Source organism: Schistocerca cancellata, chromosome 1, assembly GCF_023864275.1.
Source record: "Schistocerca cancellata isolate TAMUIC-IGC-003103 chromosome 1, iqSchCanc2.1, whole genome shotgun sequence".
NCBI classification, from domain to species: domain Eukaryota; kingdom Metazoa; phylum Arthropoda; class Insecta; order Orthoptera; family Acrididae; genus Schistocerca; species Schistocerca cancellata.
The window spans coordinates 191,091,480-191,114,659 of NC_064626.1; the positions used below are offsets into that span (position 1 = coordinate 191,091,480).

Genomic DNA, 23,180 nt, shown 5'->3' on the forward strand with positions numbered 1-23,180 from the left:
TTCTTTACGTCTACAAATAGTATAAAGTTAGGTTCGCCTTTTCTTAACCTATCTGCTGTGACAAGTCATAGGGTCAGCATTTACTCACGCGTTCCCACATTCCAAACTGATCTCCCCCTTGGTCGGCTTTTACAGGTCTTCCATTCCAGTGTAAGGGATTCGTTTTAGTATTTTGCAACCCTGACTTATTAAACTAATAGGTCGGTTATATTCACACCTGTTAGCGCCTTCCTTCTTTGAAATTGGAATTGTTATATTCTTCTTGAAGTCTGAGGGTGTTTCACCCGTCTCATACATGTTGCACAGCAAGTGTAAGAACACTGCTATCGCTGGCTCTGACAAGGCTGGGAGTAGTTGAGAAGGAACTTCTACTCTCGAGGCCTTGTTTAGACTCGTTTTCCGTTGTGACGTCAGATTCTTTTCGCAGTATCATGTCTCACATGTTCACTTTATGTACGTCCTCTTCAGCTCTCTGTTGTGAAATAATATTTTGTTGTATTATAATCAAGTAAAAATCTGTGAACATACGTCATCTAAGGATTCCATACAGTTATTACGACACATTTCGTACTAGAAAACATTACAGACCACAGTTGCTATTAATTTTCACGCAGCTGACAATTGCTGGAAAACAGGAAGAGGAGGAAGACCGCGTCGTACAGATATGAGCTTCAAGGACTGGACGGTAGTTAACCGAGGCGCCCGAGCGTGCGGTGCACACGTGGCGTGTGGTGACCTTTGGCGCGTTTAGCAGGGCAACGGCCACGCGATCACGTGGGGCTGCGGCCACAGCAGAGCTGGCAATACGAGCTCCAGTCGCATCCAGCATGGAGGCCCGGGCGATGCTCGCATTGGTCGCGGCGGTCAGCTCCGCCGCCAACCTCGCCTCTGCAGACATCGCCCTCGTTGTGAGTCTCCACGATCCTGCTTTATTCCACCATGTGATGCGCCTAAGTCATACCTACATTCGGAATTTACGTCAGTCCTCCCTCCCAAGGTTCTTCAGTCCAGTTCTAAGCAACATTGTCATAATCTAAGTCACGTAAATTGTGATTACTATAAGCGTGATTCTTGTTCCTTTGGGGTAATACCTACTTATTTGGCGTTTTATACAGAGTGAATCATCTAACGTTACCGCTGGATATATTTCGTAAACCACATCAAATACTGACGAACCGATTCCACAGACCGAACGTGAGGAGAGGGGCTAGTGTAATTGTTTAATACAAACCATACACAAATGCATGGAAGTATGTTTTTTAACACAAACCTACGTTTTTTTTAAATGGAATCACGTTAGTTTTGTTACTACATCTGAACATATAAACAAATACGTAATCAGTGCCGTTTGTTGCATTGTAAAATGTTAATTACATCCGGAGATATTGTAACCTAAAGTTGACGCTTGAAACCTCCGACGTTCAGTTGCGTCACGGGCCACGGTCGGCGAGCAGCATCTGCAGGGACATGTTTACGATGACGACCGTGTTTACGAGTGTGGCTGTAGTGCACTGTTGTGGTTTGGTCTAGCTGTCGCAGTGTCCGCATGTAGCGCTTGATGCTATTGTTATTCTGCATTCGTCTCCGCACGCAGACCAACTGTAGTACACCGTGACTACGAAGTCTTTCGCGACGGAGTCCTTGCATAAAAAGTTCTCGGTTTACTTGCCGCGTCAAATTTGGATAAAATCCCAAGCTTTCGATGACTACCTCCGTCATCTTCGTCAGGGGTAAAACTGACTGTCGTGGACCGGTGAGGCGTCCGCTTTTATAAGCAGTGGACGGCTTCTCATCCAGCCAATGAGAAGCCGTCCACTGCTTATAAAAGCGGACGCCTCACCGGTCCACGACAGTCAGTTTTACCCCTGACGAAGATGACGGAGGTAGTCATCGAAACCTTGGGATTTTATCCAAATTTGACGCGGCAAGTAAATCGAGAACTTTTTATGTAGTACACCGTGTTACCAGACGTCTGTGATAGTGTAGTGTTGTAGGAACTGTGACCATGGTGTATTCGAACTCTGAAAAGGCGGAGATGATACTCATCTATGGCGAGTGTCGACGAAATGCAGCTGAAGCCTGCAGGGAGTATGCAGAACGGTACCCGGACAGAGAGCATCCAACATGCCGCACATTGCAAAACATCTACCGCCAACTGTATGGAACAGGTATGGTCGTAGCACGCAAACGGGTCCGTAACAGGCCCCTCACAGGAGAAGCGGGTGCAGTTAGTGTGTTAGCTGCTGTTGCCATGAACCCACACATGAGTACACGGGACATTGTGAGAGCCGGTGGACTGACAAGGGAATGGTCAGACTTGTCATGCCGAAACATGTATTGCTTTTTTTAGCACTGTTACTTAACTGTGCAAAAGGTCCGTATCCAGAATTGTAGCTGCTGACATGAACTGGAAGTCACCTAAAAAAAATCACGAACATGGCTGTGTTTCCTGCTTGGCGCTTGCAGTGACGGCTGGCCACCCCTGGAAATGGCGAGTCGCGAGCGTTGTGCGCATGGTCGGGAAGTGCGACCGTTCACTAAAGAGGAATATCGCTGCACAGTTTTGGTGGAAAGGGGAAACGAATATTCGTTTCTGTGGCATCCACGTCCTTTTAATTTCTGATACGTATTTAGAAACATACCGTCCTGAAACTGGTTAGAGATGTGAAAGATGTTTTGTACATGTTCATCAATACTCCGCAAGCCACTTTACGGTGAACATTCAATCTCCCCTCACAGGTGATGGTGAACCCTGTAAAAGTTTTGCTGCTTGCCATAGAGATATGCCACAGACGCCAAATAAAGCAATCAACAGAGAACACGCGTGAAGACTATGTGATGTGCGACATGGTTGTTAAACTTCTAGACGAGCATGTAAATGGCGCAGACATGTGGCTAGAAACAACTGAAACACTCGATATTGCAGACTGTGAATCTACAGATGGCGAAGACACCGACGAAAGTTGCACTCATGAAGACTCTTCGAGTGATATTGCCACGTACCATCATCAATTATCTCCGAAAGTAACACCAGCAACTACAATTACATTATCAGACAAAGAAAAAGCGGTGACGTATTGGTTGAGCGAAAGTGGTAAGAAACGCCTGTGTGTAAGTACTGTTCAAAATAAGTATCGCTTTGTCCGTTCTGAACGTGAATTGTATAGATGGAAAAAGGAAGTCGGTGGACGACGTAAGAGTCGACTGGAAATTGCGACGGAGATAAATGCGCGACTTTTTGAGCTATTTACCGATGCCAGACAACAGTCATTTAATGTCAGCGATACAACTTTGCGTGATTGGGCATTAGAGATTGCCAACGCGATAGGCGCTAAAGAATTTACAGCTTCTCAAAGTTAGATTAGTCGCTTGAAAAGATCACATAAAATTGTGGCAATAAAAATAATAAAATTTGTATCGAGAAACAGGTCGGAAAATAAAGTGACACAAATCGAAATGACAGAAGCTTTTCTTACGAATGCAAAAAATAACATCGCTAGTTTTACTGAATCGTACGTGTACAATGCAGATCAGTCAGGTTTTCAAAAAGAAATGCGTGCGAAAAGAGCACTGTCATTCAAAGGGGAAAAACATATTGAGGCGATTGCGCAGTCCACGACTGCACTCACCCATTCATACACTATGTTGTTGTTGTGGTCTTCAGTCCTGAGACTGGTTTGATGCAGCTCTCCATGCTACTCTATCCTGTGCAAGCTTCTTCATCTCCCAGTACTTACTGCAGCCTACATCCTTCTGAATCTGCTTTGTGTATTCATCTCTTAATGCCCATAATTAGTCTGGATGGTTCATTGCTGCCTCAACTATATGTGTGTCTTCAAGAACCAACTGGACGTTTTGGACCACGTGTCAAAAGAACAATGTTCTACGCAAACAATCTTGTGGTAGACGCATCGAAGTCTGGAAAAATGGGAAATGAAAACGTTACACTTTTCAGGCATCATGCTTTTCTTCCGTTCTGCGGGAACAAATCTCTTCTCCTTCTAGATTCGTGGTCAGATCATAAAAGGTCTGATTCATTAAAAGCTGTATTTCGAGCCCACCCTGACAAAGAAATGGAGATACTTCAGATTCCACCCGGCACGACGTACGTAATTCAACCTATGGACAGAGAATTTTTCCGTCAGTGGAAGGCATTTTAGAGAAAACTAACAGAGAAAATTATTGTGTGCAGATCACTGTAATTTCCTGTGTATCACCGTGACAGTATTCTCAAGCTGCAATAAGTAGTACATTATCAATTTTCCCCCCCACGGTTTCAGAATTTGATTAAATATGCGTGGCACTCCTCGAAATATACTGATACTAGGCCTGATTCATTCCTAAGGCCAGCCCAGTTTTGTCTACAGACATCTAACAACGTCTGTGATTCGCAGGGCTGTCATATGTTGTCTTTGCTTGTATGTTCTTGGTGCACAAAAAACCTATGTTTTGAACATTGAATCAATATTTCGCATTTTTGAGGTAATTACAAGAAATAAAATTTGGACGTGTTCTAAACCGTATATTTATTTGTGTCTATTTCATAGCTATTGGGAAAGAATGTTGTAGATAACATATCAGCCATATTTGTCAACGAATGTTTAATTATCATACGATCGCTTTCACTGGGGGATTCAGCTCTCTCACTGCTGTGGCAAGAGAGCGGCGCGTAGCTACGCCACCTTGTCCCTAGATGGCACTGGTATAACGTAGCGAGAGAGGTCAGGGTTGTACAAGAGGCAGTTATAAGCGCGGAAACCATGCGACAATAATGTCTTACTTCATCAAATTGTTTACAGACTTCCAGTTCACGTCAGCAGCTAAAATTCTGCATACAGACTTCTTGCAATGTTAACTCACAGTGGTAAAAAAAGCAACACAGGTTTCGACACGACAAGTCTGACCATTCCCTTGTGAGTCAAAGTAGTGTCATGCGCATACTGCATCGTCACCGCTTTCACCAGTTTCACGTGTCGCTACATCAGCAATTACATGGTGATGACTTTAATCATCGAGTGCAATTCTGTCAATGGGCATTAACAGAGAATGCGTTGCAGTTCTACCTGTTTACCGATGAAGCGGGTTTCACAAACCACGGGGCAGTGAATCTACGGAACATGCATTACAAGTCCGTGAACAATCCTTGCTGGCTCAGACAGGTAGAGCGACATCGACCGTGGACTGTAAATGTATGGTGCGGAATCATTGGCGACCACCTCATTGGTCCTCACTTCATTGCAGGGCCCCATACATCGCGTTTCTACAGAATGATCTGCCAACGTTGCTCGAAAATGTCCCACTGGAAACGCGTCGATGTATGTGGTATCAGCATGATGGTGCACCTGCACATTCCGCAATTAACACTAGGCTGAGCCTTGACAGGATGTTCGACGGGCGTTTCATAGGACGTGGAGGGCGCATTAATTGGCCAGCCCGTTCTCCTGATCTTACACCTCTGGACTTCTTTCTGTGGGGTACGTTAAAGGAGAATATATACCGCGATGTGCCTACAACTCCAGAGTATATGAAACAACGTGTTGTGGCAGCCTGCGGCGACATTACACCAGATGTACCGCGGCGTGTACGACATTCATTACGCCAGAGATTGCAACTGTGTGCAGCAAATGATGGCCACCACATTGAACATCTATTGGCCTGGCATGTCGGGACACACTCTATTCCACTCCGTAATTGAAAACGGAAACCACGTGTGTACGTGCACCTCACCCCTCATGGCCTCATGGTAATGTACATGTGCGTCAGTGAAAAAGACCAGTAAAAAGGTGTTAGGATGTGGACGTAATGCGCTGTTCCAGTCTCTTCTGTACTTAAGGTCCATCGCCGTTCCCTTTGGATCCCTACGTAATTCGGTGCTCTCCGATACACACGGTCGAACAGCGGAGGAGTGTTACTGAAGCGTCAAATTTAGGTTACAATATCTCCGGATGTAATTAACATTTTACAATGCAACAAACGGCACTGATTACGTATTAGTTTATATGTTCAGATGTGCTAACAAAACTAACGGGGTTCCATTAAAAAAAACGTAGGTTTGTGTTAAAAAACATACTTCCGTGCATTTTTTTATGGTTTGTATTAACCAGTTACACTAGCTCCTCTCCTCACGTTCGGTCTGTGGAATCGATTCGTCAGTATTTGATGTGGATTACGAAATATATCCAGCGGTAATGTTAGGTGACTCACCCTGTATTTTCCGGCACAAGTTCCTACTTGAGAAAAAAACTGATCAATAAACTGTAATGCACTTACTATTTGGTAGATAATCCTGATCGAGATAAACCAAAAACTATGGTGAAGTAGGAATAGAAGCTCGACAAACCAGAGAAACTCTGTGTTCGAGAAACTAAGTGGCTGGAACTGACCTGTTATTGGACATGATGCTTTGTTTCAAAAATAATGCGTAGGAAATAAAATTAGATTTTGTCGCAGACTCTCTGTCACATACAATTACTGTTAAGGTGTGTCTACACCCGTGCTCCTTGCGCCTAGTCGTCGTGCGGCTGTAACTCGCCACACACCGAAGTAGAGACGCCCAGTGTGAACACCGATGTGAATGGAATCACTCGCATCCACATTGTTTGGGAAGAGGCATGAAACTACGGGCCTCTGCTTGTGTGTGAGGCAAGCGCAGTCGCACGGCGACTGAACGCAACGCGCGCAGGGGTAAACACAGCTTCAGTGACATATACGGATGTATTTAATAGTAGTGGAAGGAGATGTGTAGTGGCATTTCTTGTTGCAGTCTGGACAGTCTTATGCCACTAGACTTGTGAGACATGGGTGGAACAAATTCCTGATAATCGGTTAAATTAGGTTACCTGTTACCTGAATCATATCTGCCAGTGGTATATCGGTCACACCATGAAACTAAGTGAGTGTAGCCGTCTTTGGATATTTGTCCCATGTTAGGTGGTATAATCTTGGTTCCTTACACAGTGATGTATTACAGCGGGTAGCTGCTGAAATCACATAGGGAAAATTGGTTTCCATTCACCTTAGCAATTTGTGAGGAGCCGTTTTGGGGCACTTATAAGCCTACTCTTGATTCTATAGTGGTCGTAGTGCTGTTGTGCTTATATCTAGCATACCAGTGTTTGTATGAGTGAGAGAGAGAGAGAGAGAGAGAGAGAGAGAGAGAGAGAGAGAGAGAGAGAACGAGTGTGAGATTCGGTTCTACTGTATGTTTTACCTCTTTTGTGATCTGTATGTACCAGTGTGTTTTTTGTGCTTCTGTGTTTGATTTAGATGAGGGGGTGCTGTATCTCTTTCGTTAGAGGTTCCGTTGTGGGGGAGAACTCAGGATACCCTTCGCTGGTGTTGTGGGCTACAGTACGTGGTGGCTGTAAGTATTCGTATTTGGGTCGCCTGGTTAATCATGGTCTTGTTGTCAGAATTTCTTCCACGTCTGATGGGTTAGTGAGAATGTGTCTTCTGTAGTTGGCTCTTACTCCGGTTTGTGGTGTTTGCAGTGGTTCCACTGCATTACAGGGTGTAATTACTCGAGAGTTTGGTGAAGTTTCGTAGGAGCCATCTTTCAGTCTTTACACTACTGACTTTGTATACCGGCTAAGGGGTCTGAAGCATATTCTTTTAGTGTTCTTCCGTATGTGTAGTTATTTGGTCATGACATGCGTATAGTCGTCCTTGAACCAGTCCTATTAGGTTTGTCGAGTAGGTAAGTTAGGGTGGTTTTTCAATTCAGGTGTATGCCCACGAACACGCCAAGGAACCTAACAGTGTCGTTAAGTCTTAGTGGTCTGTCCCAGAGAGTCATCTGTATGTCATCATTGTTCCACTGCCCTTTTTGGTCAGGTGTCGGTGTCTGAAGAGGATTGTTTGGGTGTTGGATGGATACGGCCGAATCCTCCATCTTGCCACTCGGTCTTCAGGTCGTTGTAAGTAGGTCGGGTTTCCCGTTGTGTAGTGGTTGTCCTAAGCTCTGTACGCCGTTTTGTCAGCTTAAGGTTCTACTGTCTGTGCGCGAGTTGTTACAGTGGACATGTCGGCAGTACACATCGCGTTCAGTAGCGGGGACATGAAGACACACCTGCCTATAGTGTGCATTCTCGGGATGTTGCGCTGGAGACATTTAGCTTGCATATCCTGTTTGAGGTGTATGCTCATATATGACGAACAATTCTATTCAGGAGTTCCATTGGTCTTGTTCGTTCTGACGGAGCTTGTCAAAGGCACGTTCTGTGTCTAAAAGACCTTATTGAAGTCGTTTATGATTCCGTCGGTTACATTAATCAGCGGGTCATTGATAGAGTGATTGTGCGGAAAGCACGATTGTGTCAGCGGGAGGAGGTCTTTGACTTCTGTGTGCGTCTTCAGGCACTCGGTTACTATTCGTTAATATGTCTTTGCTATACGTTGAGCAGAGACATCTGGTCAGTCCTTGGTTTGTCGAAGTTTGTTATCATGATTGTCTTTCTTGTCTTCTGGCTGGTCGGTATGGTCTCATTTGTCAGGCAGTAATAGAATATATGGGGGACGATGAGTGTTTTGAGATGTGTTGGGTGCTTTCTGTAAATGTATTCGTTTTGTATCATTTTGTGCAGGGGCTTAGTTCCGTCTAGAGGGTGTGGTCACTCTCTGCGCTAGTTCGTTTTCCACTTGTAGTTTGAAGTTTTCGTCCACTTTGTTATTTCGTGGAAAAGGTAGGCCTGGTGTAATACCTGTTTGAAGGCTTCCACCTGTTCCGTTTCGTCTGTTGCTGGTTCGCCATTTATCAGTAATGTAGTTTTTGCCTATTGTCTTTGGCCTGTCAGCGTTTTGAAGCGCTTTCAGAACCTGCGACCCTGTTCTGTATTTTAACTGTCTACACGTGTCGTGCCACTGTCTTTGTCGGTGGACGGGAACGATTGTTTTATACCTGCGTTTAGGCTGCTCCTCCGGCTTTTAAAGTCTGCATTATCGGCTAATATGATTTGTTTGTATAGTTATTTTCTGTCGTATTAGGTTGTGAGTGTCCTGGGGAATGGCTTGTCTCCAGGTTTTTAAGACAATGATGTATGGCCGCCTCGAGTCTTCTGTAGCCTGTTGAAGGTCATCGTCGTCTGTAATGACTATAGGGAGCGTTTGCTTCAGATGATATCTTTGTATCTGTTCTAGTCTCTGTCAGCGTATGTTTTTACAGTCCGTCTTGTAGTCAGCTTGTCTGGGAATTGTGTGGCAACAGTCGCGAAAAGGATGGGAAGGTGGTCACTTGAGATGGAATGGCCGATGCCAGGTTCCGTCATTTCGTCGCTGATATTTGGGCTCTGCTACATGTGATCTAGTGCCTAACATCCATGAAGGCAGACGAAGGTCCGGTGATTTGCTGGGAATCTGCTGATTGGTTCTGTTGTCATCAGTTCGAAGAGTCGGTGTCCGTTGCCGATTTCTGCTCTGTCAGCTAGCACTTGTCGTCTTGCGTTTAAGTCATCTAGTATTAGGTTTCTATTGAATTTAGTCAGGTAACATAAGCACTGTGTTGATAGGGGCCTCCCTGGGGATTTTGAATACAAACTATGTTAAGGACGCACCTGCTCCTGTCTCTTGTTTGTAGTACGACGCCTTCCATGTTCTGGAGTACTGCCAGTAGAGGGATTTCTTTTGTGGCTATTGAATCATGTGGCCACTCCACAGCTGCCGGCTTATCTATATTTCTGAGAAGTGTTGTGTTTTAGGAAGTTGAATTTGTTCCTGGCCGTTATCCACGTTTGCTGCAAAATGAACGTCACCCCGATGTAGTGCATGTATCAGCATTGTACCTTTAGTCCTCACTCCGTGCGTATTGACAAAGACGAAGTTTAGACTTTGTGCATCAGCCACCGCGATCGTATTTACGGGAAAGGGGGGTTACAGGGGTTCACGGGGTTGTTTACTTTCTGTATGTTGTGGGTTGTGTCATTGTGGTGTGTGTGGGTGTGTGTGTGTGCGTGTGTGTGTGTGTGTGTGTGTGTGTGTGTGTGTGTGTGTGTGTGCATGTTTGTGTTTGTGTACATTCGCGTTTCAGGGTGCTGTTGATACCTTATCGTGTGTGTGTTTTATTTCGTGTTTATGCACATACGGAGTCATTTCAAAGTATTTGCCTTGTAGCGTATCCCAGAGAGCTTTGACAGCCTCTCATAGATCTCGAAGTAGGTGGGACAGTACTGTGGCGACCTCCTGTATCTGGAATACGCACTAGCTCCTATGTCATCTCGATGGGGGAGTGCCTCGACTGCTGTGGCCTTCTTGGCTCTTTAGAGATATTTGTAGAAGAGGGCGGAGTGGGGATCATTGCAATTGACGCATCTTTTTTCTTCTTTTTGGTTGCTGCAGAAGAGGACATACTGTCCACAGCATCTTCGACACTTAGTTTCCTGCACGTATTTGTTGTGTTTGCAAATGAAAGGCACCTACCACATTGCGCTAGTTTAGTGGGAAGCGGGGTCCCTTGGTTGTTTTGCTATGTGGCTGAGTTGTTTATTTCTCTGTCGTCTATGCGCTAAGCTTTGTTTACTTTAAGGCCCCATGGAAGCAGTTGATTGAGCACTGAGTCGTCCGATGTGCCTTGGGGTACGCTTTTAAGTATGAAGCTTATTACAGGTTTATTAAGGCGTAAAATTAACGATCTCCTCGGTTACGGGTCCAGTATTTACACCTACGCTCTTCCGCCTTCATAGCTCGCGTCCAGTCGTCCCGTCTGCGGGCCGCTCCCGCCAGCAGCGTCGTTGCGCGTTCCCTCTTCGGTCCGGAACACCTCTCTGTGGGCTGGCGATGCGTTTTCGGTCCGCTGTGGAAGTAAAGCACACGAAGAGGCTGCAAACAGTGCATAACCAAGCTCTCTGGCTCTCCACCGGCCACGACATTTCAGCACGAGGCTGCTTTACGAAGTTGCGAGACTCCCGACGCTGAAGTGACGCATCCGCGATTTCGCCACTACATTTTACGCGTCGGCGCAGACCTCGGCTAACCCGATGGTCAGGGGACTGGGAAACGGTTGCGGTACCACCTGTTCTCTCTGCGGTTCTCTCCCGTTAGAAACATCCTCAGGCCGTCCTTCTTGAGGCCGCTGTGCCAGGCTGAGCTCTGTTGTTTCGTCTTCGGTCCAATGCACCCGTCTATGCGACTGAGTCCCGCCTTCGGTCCGTTGCAGTTCCAGGTTCCACTGGGGTTCCAGCTGTTCTTTCTGCAGTTCGCTCCCGCTAGAAGCGCCCTGCTACGTTCCATGTTCGGTGCGGTGCACCTGATGCTGCATCTGGGATTCGTTTCAGACGTCCATACATTCTGTTCTTCTTTTATAGAGTTCTACTGCTGCCCCATTGCGTTTTTAGCATTTGCAGTTGCAGATCCCATGTGTTGCTGAGTGGGTACCCTGTGTCACGCACGATTCATCAAGTTTCTCGTCACCTGTATCTCTGCAGACGCTCTTATAATACGGTCCCATTATCGAAGGCTTGTGCCAGATCCCTCGTTTCATCAGAATTCGTAGACTAAGTTCCAGACCGTGCTCACAATGTAATGGCTGATGTAGTTGTCTGTCTTAGTCGGGTGTGCCTCTGATGTCCACTGTTGGCCAACATACAGCATGCCACATTGGCAAAATACATGATAAATTCCCGGTTTTCGTAGTCCGAGGTTGCTTCACTTTTCTCAGTACCCCTCTTCTTTTGGTAGGTGGACTTAACACATACTTAACGTCGTGCTTCCTCAAGATGTTGCTGATTGTGGCAGAAAGGTATCACGCATAGGGCAGATTCTCCACAGTCTTTTCTTCAACTCACTCTTCTTCTGGATAGTGTAGAAGGGTGACTGGTTGAACGTTCTTCCGAATCTGTTTGGCAGTGCATCCATTCTTGCAGAACAGTGATCATAGATGCTCAGTTTTTGTCGCCAGGCTATCTGGATCTGACAAGGTGTGTTCTATGTGGACCAATGACTTCAGAACTCTGTTATTCTGCACTGGGTGGTGACAATTGCTGCCTGGCGGGTATAAATCCATGTTTGTAGGTTTGAGGAACGCACTGGGGTCGAAGAAGCCGTCTGCTTTCCTTTTGATAACTACATTCAGCAACGGCACCTGGCCATTCGTTTGCCAAGTACTGGGTGGTCAAAAAGTCAGTATAAATTTGAAAACTTAATAAACCACGGAATAATGTAGATAGAGAGGTAAAAATTGACACACATGCTTGGAAGGACATGGGGTTTTATTAGAACAAAAAAAAGCAAAGTTCACAAAATGTCCGACAGATGGCGCTGGACAGCAAAACGTCAGTGACTGCGCATGACAATCGTGTATAAAACGAGCTGTAATGAGAGAGAGAGATGCGCCAGCAGTCGTAACATGTTGACGTTACCTGAAAAGGCGCTTTTAGTGAAGCTGTATTATCAAAATGGGGAATGTGCTGGTTCAGCGTTACGATCCTATCGCCAAAGGAAGGGGATTCGAACGGGTAAAGGTCCGTTGACAAATGCAGCTGTGGCGAGAAAGATTTAGAAGTTCGAAGCCACGGGTTCTTTAGACGATAGACCCCCTAGTGGCCGACCGAGCCTAAGTCGTAATGCTGCTGCGACAGTTCAGGAAGAAATGGAGTATGTAGCGGGTTCGTCTATGCACGGGGAAGTCAGCGCTCGTGCAGTCGCACGTCGCACCGACATTCCATACACCACTGTTTGGTTGGCACTGAGGCGTACCCTCCGATGCTATCCGTACAAAATCCTTCGGCATCATCAACTGTTGCCTGGCGATTTAGTGAAGCGGAGGGCATTGCGGTGTGGGCGTTTCAAAAGATGGCGGAAGATAACGATTGGTTGAGTAACGTGTTGTGGACCGACGAAGCTCATTTCACGCTCCGAGGGTCTGTTAACGCCCACAACTGCAGAATTTGGGCTACCGAAAATCCTAGAACTGTCGTGGAAACTCCATGGCACGACGAGAAAGTCGCGGTATGGGTTGGATTTACCACATCTACCGTTATCGGGCCTTTTTTCCTCGAGGAAATGCGTGATTCTGGTTTTGTAACTGCTACCATAACGGGTGAGAGTTACGCCGATATGTTACAGAATCGCATCATCCCCAGCCTGGTTGATAAACACCTGCTGGAAAGTACGATATTTATGCAGGATGACGCACCACCCCATATTGCTAGACGCGTGAAAGATGTCTTCCGCACGTCGCTTGGTTATGATCGTGTGCTCAGCCGCCACTTTCGTCAGGCTTGGCCTCCTAGGTCCCCAGACCTCAGTCCGTGCGATTATTGGCTTTAGGGTTACCTGAAGTCGCAAGTGTATCGTGATCAACCGACATCTCTAGGGATGCTGAAAGACAACATCCGACGCCAATGCCTCGCCATAACTCTGGACATGCTTTACAGTTCTGTTCACAACATTATTCGTCGACTACAGCTATTTTTGAGGAATGATGGTGGGCATATTGAGCATTTTCTGTAAAGAACATCATCTTTGTTTTGTCTTACTTTGTTATGCTAATTATTGCTATTGTGATCAGATGAAGCGCCATCTGTCGGACATTTTGTGAACTTTCGTATTTTTTCGGTTCTAATAAAAGCCCATGTCATTCCAAGCATGTGTGTCAATTTGTACCTCTCTATCTACATTATTCTGTGATTTATTCAGTTTTCAAATTTGTACTGACTTTTTGATCACCCGGTACATCCAGCAAAGGCAACTGGCCGTTCTTTTCCAGTGCCAGGAATAGCTTAATACTCGTATTTGACTGGAATGAGTTCAGATGTTCCAGAAACTAATAGAGCGGATCGATACTAACTATTATTGGTAACTCTGTACATGAAACCAAATTTATATAGTTTTACCGTCATGATCATTATGGTGAGAGAACTTCTTGACATATCAAAACTGTGTGATGCATTTGGAATCTTTTCACAAAACATTTGCTTTCGGGACCTATAATTTTCCCTCATGGCTTCACTTCTCCTAGTAGGCTTACTTCTCACTTAGTTTACAGACTACACACGGACATCGTGTGGCACTCCTGAAGGAAACGGTATGGTGGGGAACGGGGTGTCTCACAGCTCTGCGGTTGTTTGAACACTGAATGTTTCTCTGTGGACCTGGTAAGTGCTGCTTTCAAACATCCTGGGAGATGAAAACTATGTGCCGGACCAGGAAATCAAACTCAGTACCCTGCATTTCATGGGCAATACCTCATTCCTTATAATGATAGATTCATTATGGGCTCTCGGAATTTTAATAGCAACAATTTCTGCCGAGCACAATTTGAATACGTCGTTCGGTACCGTAGTTCGTTGAATATTTGACTGACGAAATGACTGCTGAGATTACAAGGATTTGCATTGGTCTGTTATGAACATTACTGACCTTATCCGTAAATTGAGCTATGCATATTTCTTTTGCTCATGAATCGAAGCAATCTTTCTGCAGTTATGGAGTGCAGGAGTACACTAACTGATAAATTCTCAAGTAATCCTATGGTTATTCAAGTTGGGATGTATGTTCTAAAAATAACCGATTTTTACGCTATGTAAGAATTTCATTTATGAATTTTAATTGCTGAATTTTCGTATAGCCAGTTTGAGGAAAACTTTTCAATTTTCCTATTCAGCCTCAGTAGCACTGCTATTGTTTTGAGATGTTTCCTTGGTGCTCTAGTGAAGGGCTCTTGTAATGTGTGTGTGTGGTTTTTTTTTTTTCTGCTTGGCAGGGTCCGTACACTGCGGACATGTTAGAGCTTAGCGCCTGCGACGATGGGGAATACCCAGGCATTTTGGTCAACATTTCACAGACCGTGGACGAAGAAACCAATGAAACTACAAACACAGGAGCCATCACTTTGCACTACGACATTTTTGCGGACGACTTCGAGGTGAGGGTTCAGCAGCAGCTCGCCTCGTTCATGCGTGTTCCGCGTTGTATTCGTCAGCTCTGGAACAAACCAGGTATGTGAGAGGTGACGCCCGCGCTCCTTGCCAGCGATGCCTGGCTTGTGAGACGATCCGGGATTCTACATACTGGGGAACCGAGCTCTGGAGTACACGTCTTTTTTGGTACAAAGGGTGAGTCAGCTAATCCGTTCACCTGGAATATTTTCCGAACCGTGTAATGTACAGTAATACTGTTTACACCTGTATTAACTGCGAGACAGTATACAATATTCGACACATTTCTTTTTCATAGCTACATTAATTAAAAAGGCATGGGCATTACCTCCTCTTTTTAAAATGGACCTGTGGTATTTTTTGCTGATAGCATTGCAGATCTAAAAGAGACTGCTCATTGGCTTTTCACGTTTCATAAAACGTAGACTTATATCAGTACTAATTTTACAAACATCGGAATTGCCTCTTTTGCTCATGAGATGGGTTACTGTCATATGCGGAATATATCGATTGTACACCCGATTACGGAAATGCTTCTTGTCGTATAGTGAGAAATCAACCTATTTCAGTATAGCACCCAGGAGCACAGATGAAATGTAGCTTTCATTCTGTCCATATCGTCTATGTGTGTCGAGTACTGGCTATATCGAAAAAATAAATTTCTTTCACAATACAAGAAAAACCAGATACCTAAATTTTTCACAGAGAATGTAGAAGCCACTTGAACAGAGCAACTGACCTGTACTGAGAAAGGTTTATTGGAGACTAAGTGATTGGGTTACCCTCTTTGAAACTTTGAACGTTGCACAGGTGAAAGACAGGAAGTGGAAGGATATATACAACTTGTACAGAAATCAGACGGCAGTTGTAAGCGTCGAGGGGCGTGTAAGGGAAGGAGAAGTGAGTGAGATATCACTGTTATTCAATCTGTACATTGAGCAAACAGTAAAAGAAACCAAAGAAAAATGTAGAGAAGTAATTAAAGTTCAGGGAGAACAAACAAAAACTTTGAGATTTGCCAATGACGTTGTAATTCTGTGACAGACAGCAAAGGACTTTTAAGAGCAGTTGAACGGAATGGACAGTGTATTGAAAGGACGAGCCGGCCGTTGTGTCCAAGCGGTTCCAGGCGCTTCAGTCCGGAACCGCGCGACTGCTATGGTCGCAGGTTCGAATCCTGCCTTGGGCATGCATGTGTGTGATGTCTTTAGGTTAGTTTGGTTTAATTAGTACTAAGTTCTAGGGGACTGATGACCTCAGATGTTAAGTCCCATAGTGCTCAGAGCCATTTGAACCATTTGAAAGGAGGATATTAAATGAATATCAACAAAAGGAAAAAAAAAGATAATGGAATATAGATAAATTCAATCAAATAACAGTGGAGGAATTAGATTAGGAAATAAGACACTGAAAATAGTAGTTAAGTTTTGCTATTTGGGGTGACGAACTAAGTAGATATGATATAAAATGTAAACTGGTGATGACAAGAGAAACGTTTCTGAAGATGAGAAATTTGTTAACGTCTAATATCAATTTAAGAGTTATAAAGTCTTTTTATGTAGGTGTTTGTCTGGAATGTTGCCTTGTGTGAATGTGAAACATGAACAATTAACAGTTCAGATAAGAAAAGATTAGGATCTTTTGGAATGTGGTGCTACAGAAGGAAGCTGAATACTGGATGGGTACATCATGTAACCGATGAGGAGGCCACAGTGCCAGAGTGAAAACTCCTGCCCTGCTAACTGAGCACCTTTATGGCTCCACTAGTGGGATTTAACAGGCAACTGGCTGAAAGCTGTGAAAGCTGATGGCCATAACACACCTCATCTCTGTAGAACTCTCGGTCCACTGATCCTACAGCTGCTGCCAAATCTGTGAATGACTTAAGCATTTCATATTACATTTTACAATTATGTTTGAAATTTATATATAATTTTCGTTCCAACGCCTCTGAAACAAGTCCAGTCGAGTTTACAATGAGCAGTCCGCAGCTCGTGTTAGTCCGGTGGCCTTCTCGCTTCCCGCGCCCGGTTTCCCGGGTTCGATTCCCGGCGGAGTCAGGGATTTTCTCTGCCTCGTGATGACTGGGTGTTGTGTGATGTCCTTAGGTTAGTTAGGTTTAAGTAGTTCTAAGTTCTAGGGGACTGATGACCATAGTGTTCAGAGCCATTTTCACAATGAGCAGTGGCTGATACAGGTAATACTATGTACACCATGGATAGCCACAGCGTGCCAAACTGCACGTGGCCTAGAAGTGCGTGCTTCTTGTGAGCCAAAAATCGGCGTGCCTCGGCTTTGTTCGGTCCTTCTCGGAAGTACCCACTACTAAACGATATTTCTTTTACCATCAAGATGTGCCATTTTTCGGTCAGCATAACTCTCTTCAGTTCGGCATATTCATGGAGTCAGCACCGTTTACTCAAATGGTTCAAATGGCTCTGAGCACTATGGGACTTAACATCTGTGGTCATCAGTCCCCTAGAACTTAGAACTACTTAAACCTAACTAACCTAAGGACATCACACACATGCATGCCCGAGGCAGGATTCGAACCTGCGACCGTAGCCGCGCGGTTCCGGACTGAACGCCTAGAACCGCTAGACCACAGCGGTCGGCCCGTTTACTCAAAGCTTTTTGTTCGTTGCATGAGGGACATTCACAGGTCGTGGGATCGCTTGCACTAAAAGAGACAGTCAAACGATCTATTGTCATAAGCATTAAAAACTGAATGGAAATTACAGATGAGAGGGATGAGAATTCTTTGTATCTATTATGCAGTCCCATAATCGGCGATTTCTCCAAAAATTTTTGCGAAACATTACAACGACACGCAGAAAGTACTGAAAGAGTTAGTTGACAATGAAAGAACAAGGAATTACAAGGATCGACAGACAGGTTTCATGTTTGTGCACATCAAGAAGCACTCTGTGATAAATTTGTAGGCAGGTGGTATGAATAGTAATTTTTTTGAAATCGCACTCGTTATTGCACTGTCGGTTGCAAGAGTTTTCGACGGAACTGAACGAAGAGTATGGAGACTTTATACGGTACTAAAAAGTACGTTGCTCAAGTCACAGGGCATGGCTGGAACATTTTTCGGTTTAAAACCGTTTTTATGGAATATATGAAGGAAAAATGAGTGTTACGAACGAAAACTATAACATCCGGAAAGGATTACCGACCTTGCATTTTAAGTGGACGTGACTGCACAATGTCCACAGTAAGACATTGCAACGTGAAAAATAACCTGTACTTGATTTCATGGGGATGTATTTAAAAAGAAAATCGCATTGCAGTGCATTGTAGAGGGAAAGAATCCTCACAAAAACGACATAGTACACCTCTCTAAGTTCAGCGACGTTATAAATTGTGTGAGGTTTGAATAATTCTTCGTGGCCTTAAAAGAATTGGAAGGACAGTTTTCTAAAGGTTTTGAGGAATTTGCCATCCCACATCTGATTTCGAACCATTTCAGTTGAAAGGGTACCTGGTCATATCCAGAAGTAACTAATTGATACGCAATGTAATTCCTGTCTTGAAGGCAATTCTTTTAATGTAAAAACTATTCAGGATGTGTACATTGTTTTCCTCAGGTAGGGTGTCTGCATCCTCATATTGAACGTGCAAATGTGTTACTACTACAGTATTTTGACCAACATATGTGTGAAAGATCTCTTTCCAATTATCAAAGTAAATAACTCACGATTGTATAGAAACCACAATGTGAAACTCTGAGAAATTATCTGCATTTATCGATATGCTAAAAGTCTTCCGCCAAAAATAATTAAGTGGCATTGAAAATCTTTTTTGTTTGTGACGTACGATACTGAGAAATGTGAGATATAAAATGAAGTCGTTTGCTGTATGATTTAATCGCCATTTAAATGCAGTGTGTTCGCCGTTTACCCCTCCTCACGCTAAGACAGTGTGGAGTGGCGGTGTGGCAAATGTACAGCCCGGCTGAGCGCTGGTAGTTAGGAAGCGTAGGCTCTAGCTCAGTTCTAACTCACTAGTTTACTCATAACTCCTGAACTAGCTCACTAGAAATTACCTAGAACCTACACTTTCCAGCTACCATAATTCAATTTACAGGTCTCACTCACATCATTTCATAAAAACTCTATTATGTATTATATTACTGAAAAAATTATTAAATATGAATATTTTTGAATGAAGTTCACCAATTTTTAAATAATTAGTTTTGTTCATACAACAGGTGAATGTAAGAAAGCAAGTTTAATATTTTTTTTATAAAAGATGAATGTTTAAAACAATGAATTATGGTCAGTGTAAGAAGTCTATTTTTTACCTATGATTTCCCTAATTTCTTCCTTCTCAAGCAGACATAAGATTTTTATCAACTGGCGATTGTAAAATTTTTTGAGGGAATGCTAAATTAGAGTTCTACCACAGTCACTGTGATTTTAGGGTAATATTTTTTAAATTATTTACTAATCAAACAATATCCATGTTTTAGATACTTATCTTTATTAAATTAGTTAATATTATTTTTCTCTAGAATGTCACCATACTGCTTTAGCTGTTTAAGATTGTCTAGTTGAAGATTATAAAATTTAATAGGAAAAAAATTTAAAATAATTTGCCCAGAGTGAACTCCAGATCAGGAAATTCATTATTTCTGTTTTTAAGTTCCTTCATTCCTTTATATTTCATTTTCATCTGTTTGTTTTCAATTAACTGAAAATACCAGTCAGACATTAATTTAGAATATGTATGTGGCAAAATAATCTTAAACTCATTATTAAGCTCGATAGAAGTTTTTTCTCCATGATCTCTAACTCCATTAGTTGTATTGATCTCTTTCAAGAAACTTACTTCGTTGAGCTTCATGACTAGAGTCTCCATTTATATAGCAAAAGTTTTATTAGATTCCTTTGTAAGCTCTAATATCGATATGCTATGTGTCTACTTTATTTTCCAACACATATCTTTTACCATAATGAAGGCACAACACTGTCTTGTTTATTCAACTGAGTATAGTTCCTGTTTTTCCTTTCAATCATATTACTTTTCCTTTATTGTTCTCTATTGTAAAACAAACCATTGTTATAATCTTCTAACCTGTTTCCAAACAACTTTAGATTTTTTCTCTGTTTTGCCACTGACTATATAAGCATACATTTTTGCTCTCAAACCACAAAATTCTTCCATTATTTTTCCAATGCATTTATCTTTCATTTTTCCTTCAACTTTATTCCTAACTATTGGAATACCATAAATATTATTTTCAAGTTAATCACTGGTAATAAATTTATCACACATTGATTTCATAACTTCATAAAAATCTTGAGTTTGTATATTATAGATATAACTGTCCATATCTCGACAACACAACTCAATGCTCAATGCTTTCTACTTACTTTAGATTCATTATTCTGTAGGGAAAAATCATGCATCATGCATCCTAACATTGATGGTTTTATTGAATGTGGTTTTTGTCTTAAATCATATGGCTAGCAGAAAGATTTTCATTAAATATAGTACTTGCTTTGATGATTGGCCTTGCTATTAGTTAATCAAATTTTTCTCCATCTGATACCAATTTCATATTCACTCTGTTTCTTATATTTTCCATTGTCTTGACAAAGACTGAATTATTCACACATTTGTAGAAATATTTTTCAAAATCATTTTTGGCTTTAGTTCTTATTTCTCAATTTAAATCTATATAGTCGTTCAACCTATCCAGTTGTTTAAATTTTTAAAACTGTATGTACTTTTTTAATTTCATTCCTAGAGGCAGATGCTGTTTAAGATTTCTTTAATAAACTACATATATTTTTATCATTGAGAGTAGTCAACAACTTCTTTTCTTTAGTTCCAGTGAGAGCTGAAGCAGTCTTAGGACTGTATCCCACCACAATTTTGTTTTTAGGAGGCAATGTAAATCATTATGTACCTGATCTAATTTTTTTGTATATATTAAGTCTACTTTATAAATATATCCAAATTTTGGAGTATCAGATATTTCACTCACTTTTGTATAGTCAAAATTATTTGCTTCTTCCCATTCTAATCCACTGTATAGTAAATATTGCCTTATTGCATAGTAATGTAAATTATTTCCATCTAAATTGTGTAGATAATATGTTATCTTTTTACTATGAAAATCTTTCATATACTTATTGTTTGCGTTGATGTACCTTCTACAATGCTGTGATAATGTACCTCTTATTCCTTTTTTAACCATTAAAATCATATTATAGTAATATAATAAATAAATTGGCTCTTTAGTCGATTTCAACATTGCATCCCAAGATAATCATCAGTTAGAAAAATAACAAGATGGGTCCAAATCATATACTTTTAACAAGTTCTTGAAAAGTTTTCAAGTACATCAGACATTAAGAATACATCAGTCTTAAGATATGGATTGGAAATGAAGTCGCATGCTTCTTGACAGAGCATAGGGGAACGATGCGGGAGACCAACACTGCCATACTAGGCAAGCTCCTAACACCTATTCACCTAGGGACAGGTGAAAATTTGTGATCCCACCAGGAATCGAAACCGGGACCCTGTGATCAGAAAGCAAGAATGATACCATGAGACCAAAAGCTGGAGATAATTTTAATATTTGAATCGAGATTTTTTAATATTAGGTTTTTCTCAAATTAGTATTACATGTTTATAATTTTCATCAGTTATTTCAAAGTCATTCAGTTTACCGTAAAATTCTGCCATTGCTGGTAACTGTGCCCATTCAACTTTTTTCCAAGAATCCATGTACTCCTATGGATATACACTTTTTCTGGGTACTAATTCGAATAACTCTCCAGGAATAATTTTTTAATGGTTATCATTTCAGCTCTCTTCAGATTTGATGATAGTCTGTCAGGAGAAGAAGCCATAAATTTAAATGTGTCAATAAATCTCATTTTCATATTTTCTCTCATGTTAGCAAAATTAATTTATCTGTATTTGTTGTTTTATATTAAATCTATTCCTTTTTCATCATAACTAATTTCTTTCACAGGCAGATTCAAATAATATCCAGGTTAATTGTGTGTATTAATTGGTACAAATCTTGGATATTTGAAATGTAAATTACATTTATTACATAATGGATTATATATTTTCCAGTCATATGATCATGACGATGAATTTTTTTAATTTTTTTGGTGTATAATGACAGTGACACAATGTACATGTTTTCGATCTTGCATATCTTGATTGTTTTTCAGGACTTAATGATTTCATTTCTTTAACTTCAAAATAATACTTAAAATTTCTGCAATATTTCATATATTTCTTATTACAATTTGGCCTTCTATTAAGCAACAGGACCTTTACAATCTTCATTTATATATTTAATATAATGAAATAATCCGCTTGATCCAATTTTTGACATTTCATTGTATATGAATTTTCTGGATTCGGTTGACACTTTTCCATTTTCAAAAGTTAACATTCATAATCAACATAAATAATAAATTAAACTTTCTATATATATTGATAATTTTTATAACTTTTATAGGAATCTTTCCCTGGCTTTTCTACTGTTAATGGTTTGTTAACTAAAAAGCTTGATATGTGGTTATTTAATTCTTCTTTACTAGTGAAACAGAAGAAATAGAAATCACAAATATATTTTACTTCTTCATGTTTATTAATTAGACCTGAAACAAGCATAGGTAATTTTTTTATACAACGATAGTGTGAATAAACTTCTTCCTTGAAGTAAAGGAGATTCAAATGTTTCTCTTTCTTAACATTCATAATTTTTAATGGGAACACTTGATATTTTTCATCAAACGAATAGACATCAATAGATACATTAATATTGTTTCAAATTTTTGGAATATTCTCAATCAATACAGGAAACTCAATATTTTCAATTTTGCAGTCGAGATCTATTCCAACATTTTTATATTTTTTTACTCTTTCTGAATTTTTATCTAGAGGATATAAGCAGATTCTTTAGACCACAGAAATCACATTTGATATTTTTTTCATTAATTATTATGATGGATCTGTGTGCCTCTTACATTAATATGTGTTTTAGTGATTTAATTATCAAATTGTGTTAGAATACTTCAATATTCAGGTTTTGTTACATATATTTATCAGATTGTGTTAGAATACTTGCATATTCAGGTTTTCTTAGTATTTTCTAAGTATTGTTTAGTAACAGCATCAGATATGTTATATCTACTATTCTTCTGCCTCTAAACTCAATATATCATTTAGTTGCTTTAAAAATGTTATGTCATTCTTTATGAAATTGTTTAATTAAAGGTTCTGTTTTTGGATAAATTTTGGCTTCTAATTGATTTCTTATGTTTTCTACAT

General features: G+C 41.4%; 1 protein-coding gene across 1 annotated transcript in view; it reads left to right on the plus strand.

Moving 5' to 3' along the window:
• The first annotated feature begins 796 nt into the window (after positions 1–796).
• Positions 797–23,180, plus strand: part of LOC126155540 (uncharacterized) — a 145,069-nt gene continuing 122,685 nt past the window's right edge. Inside the window, exons 1-2 of the mRNA XM_049916238.1 lie at positions 797–908; positions 14,693–14,854. Coding sequence (XP_049772195.1) covers positions 828–908; positions 14,693–14,854 — 243 coding nt within the window. The 5' untranslated portion in view covers positions 797–827. The remainder of the gene's footprint in view (positions 909–14,692; positions 14,855–23,180) is intronic.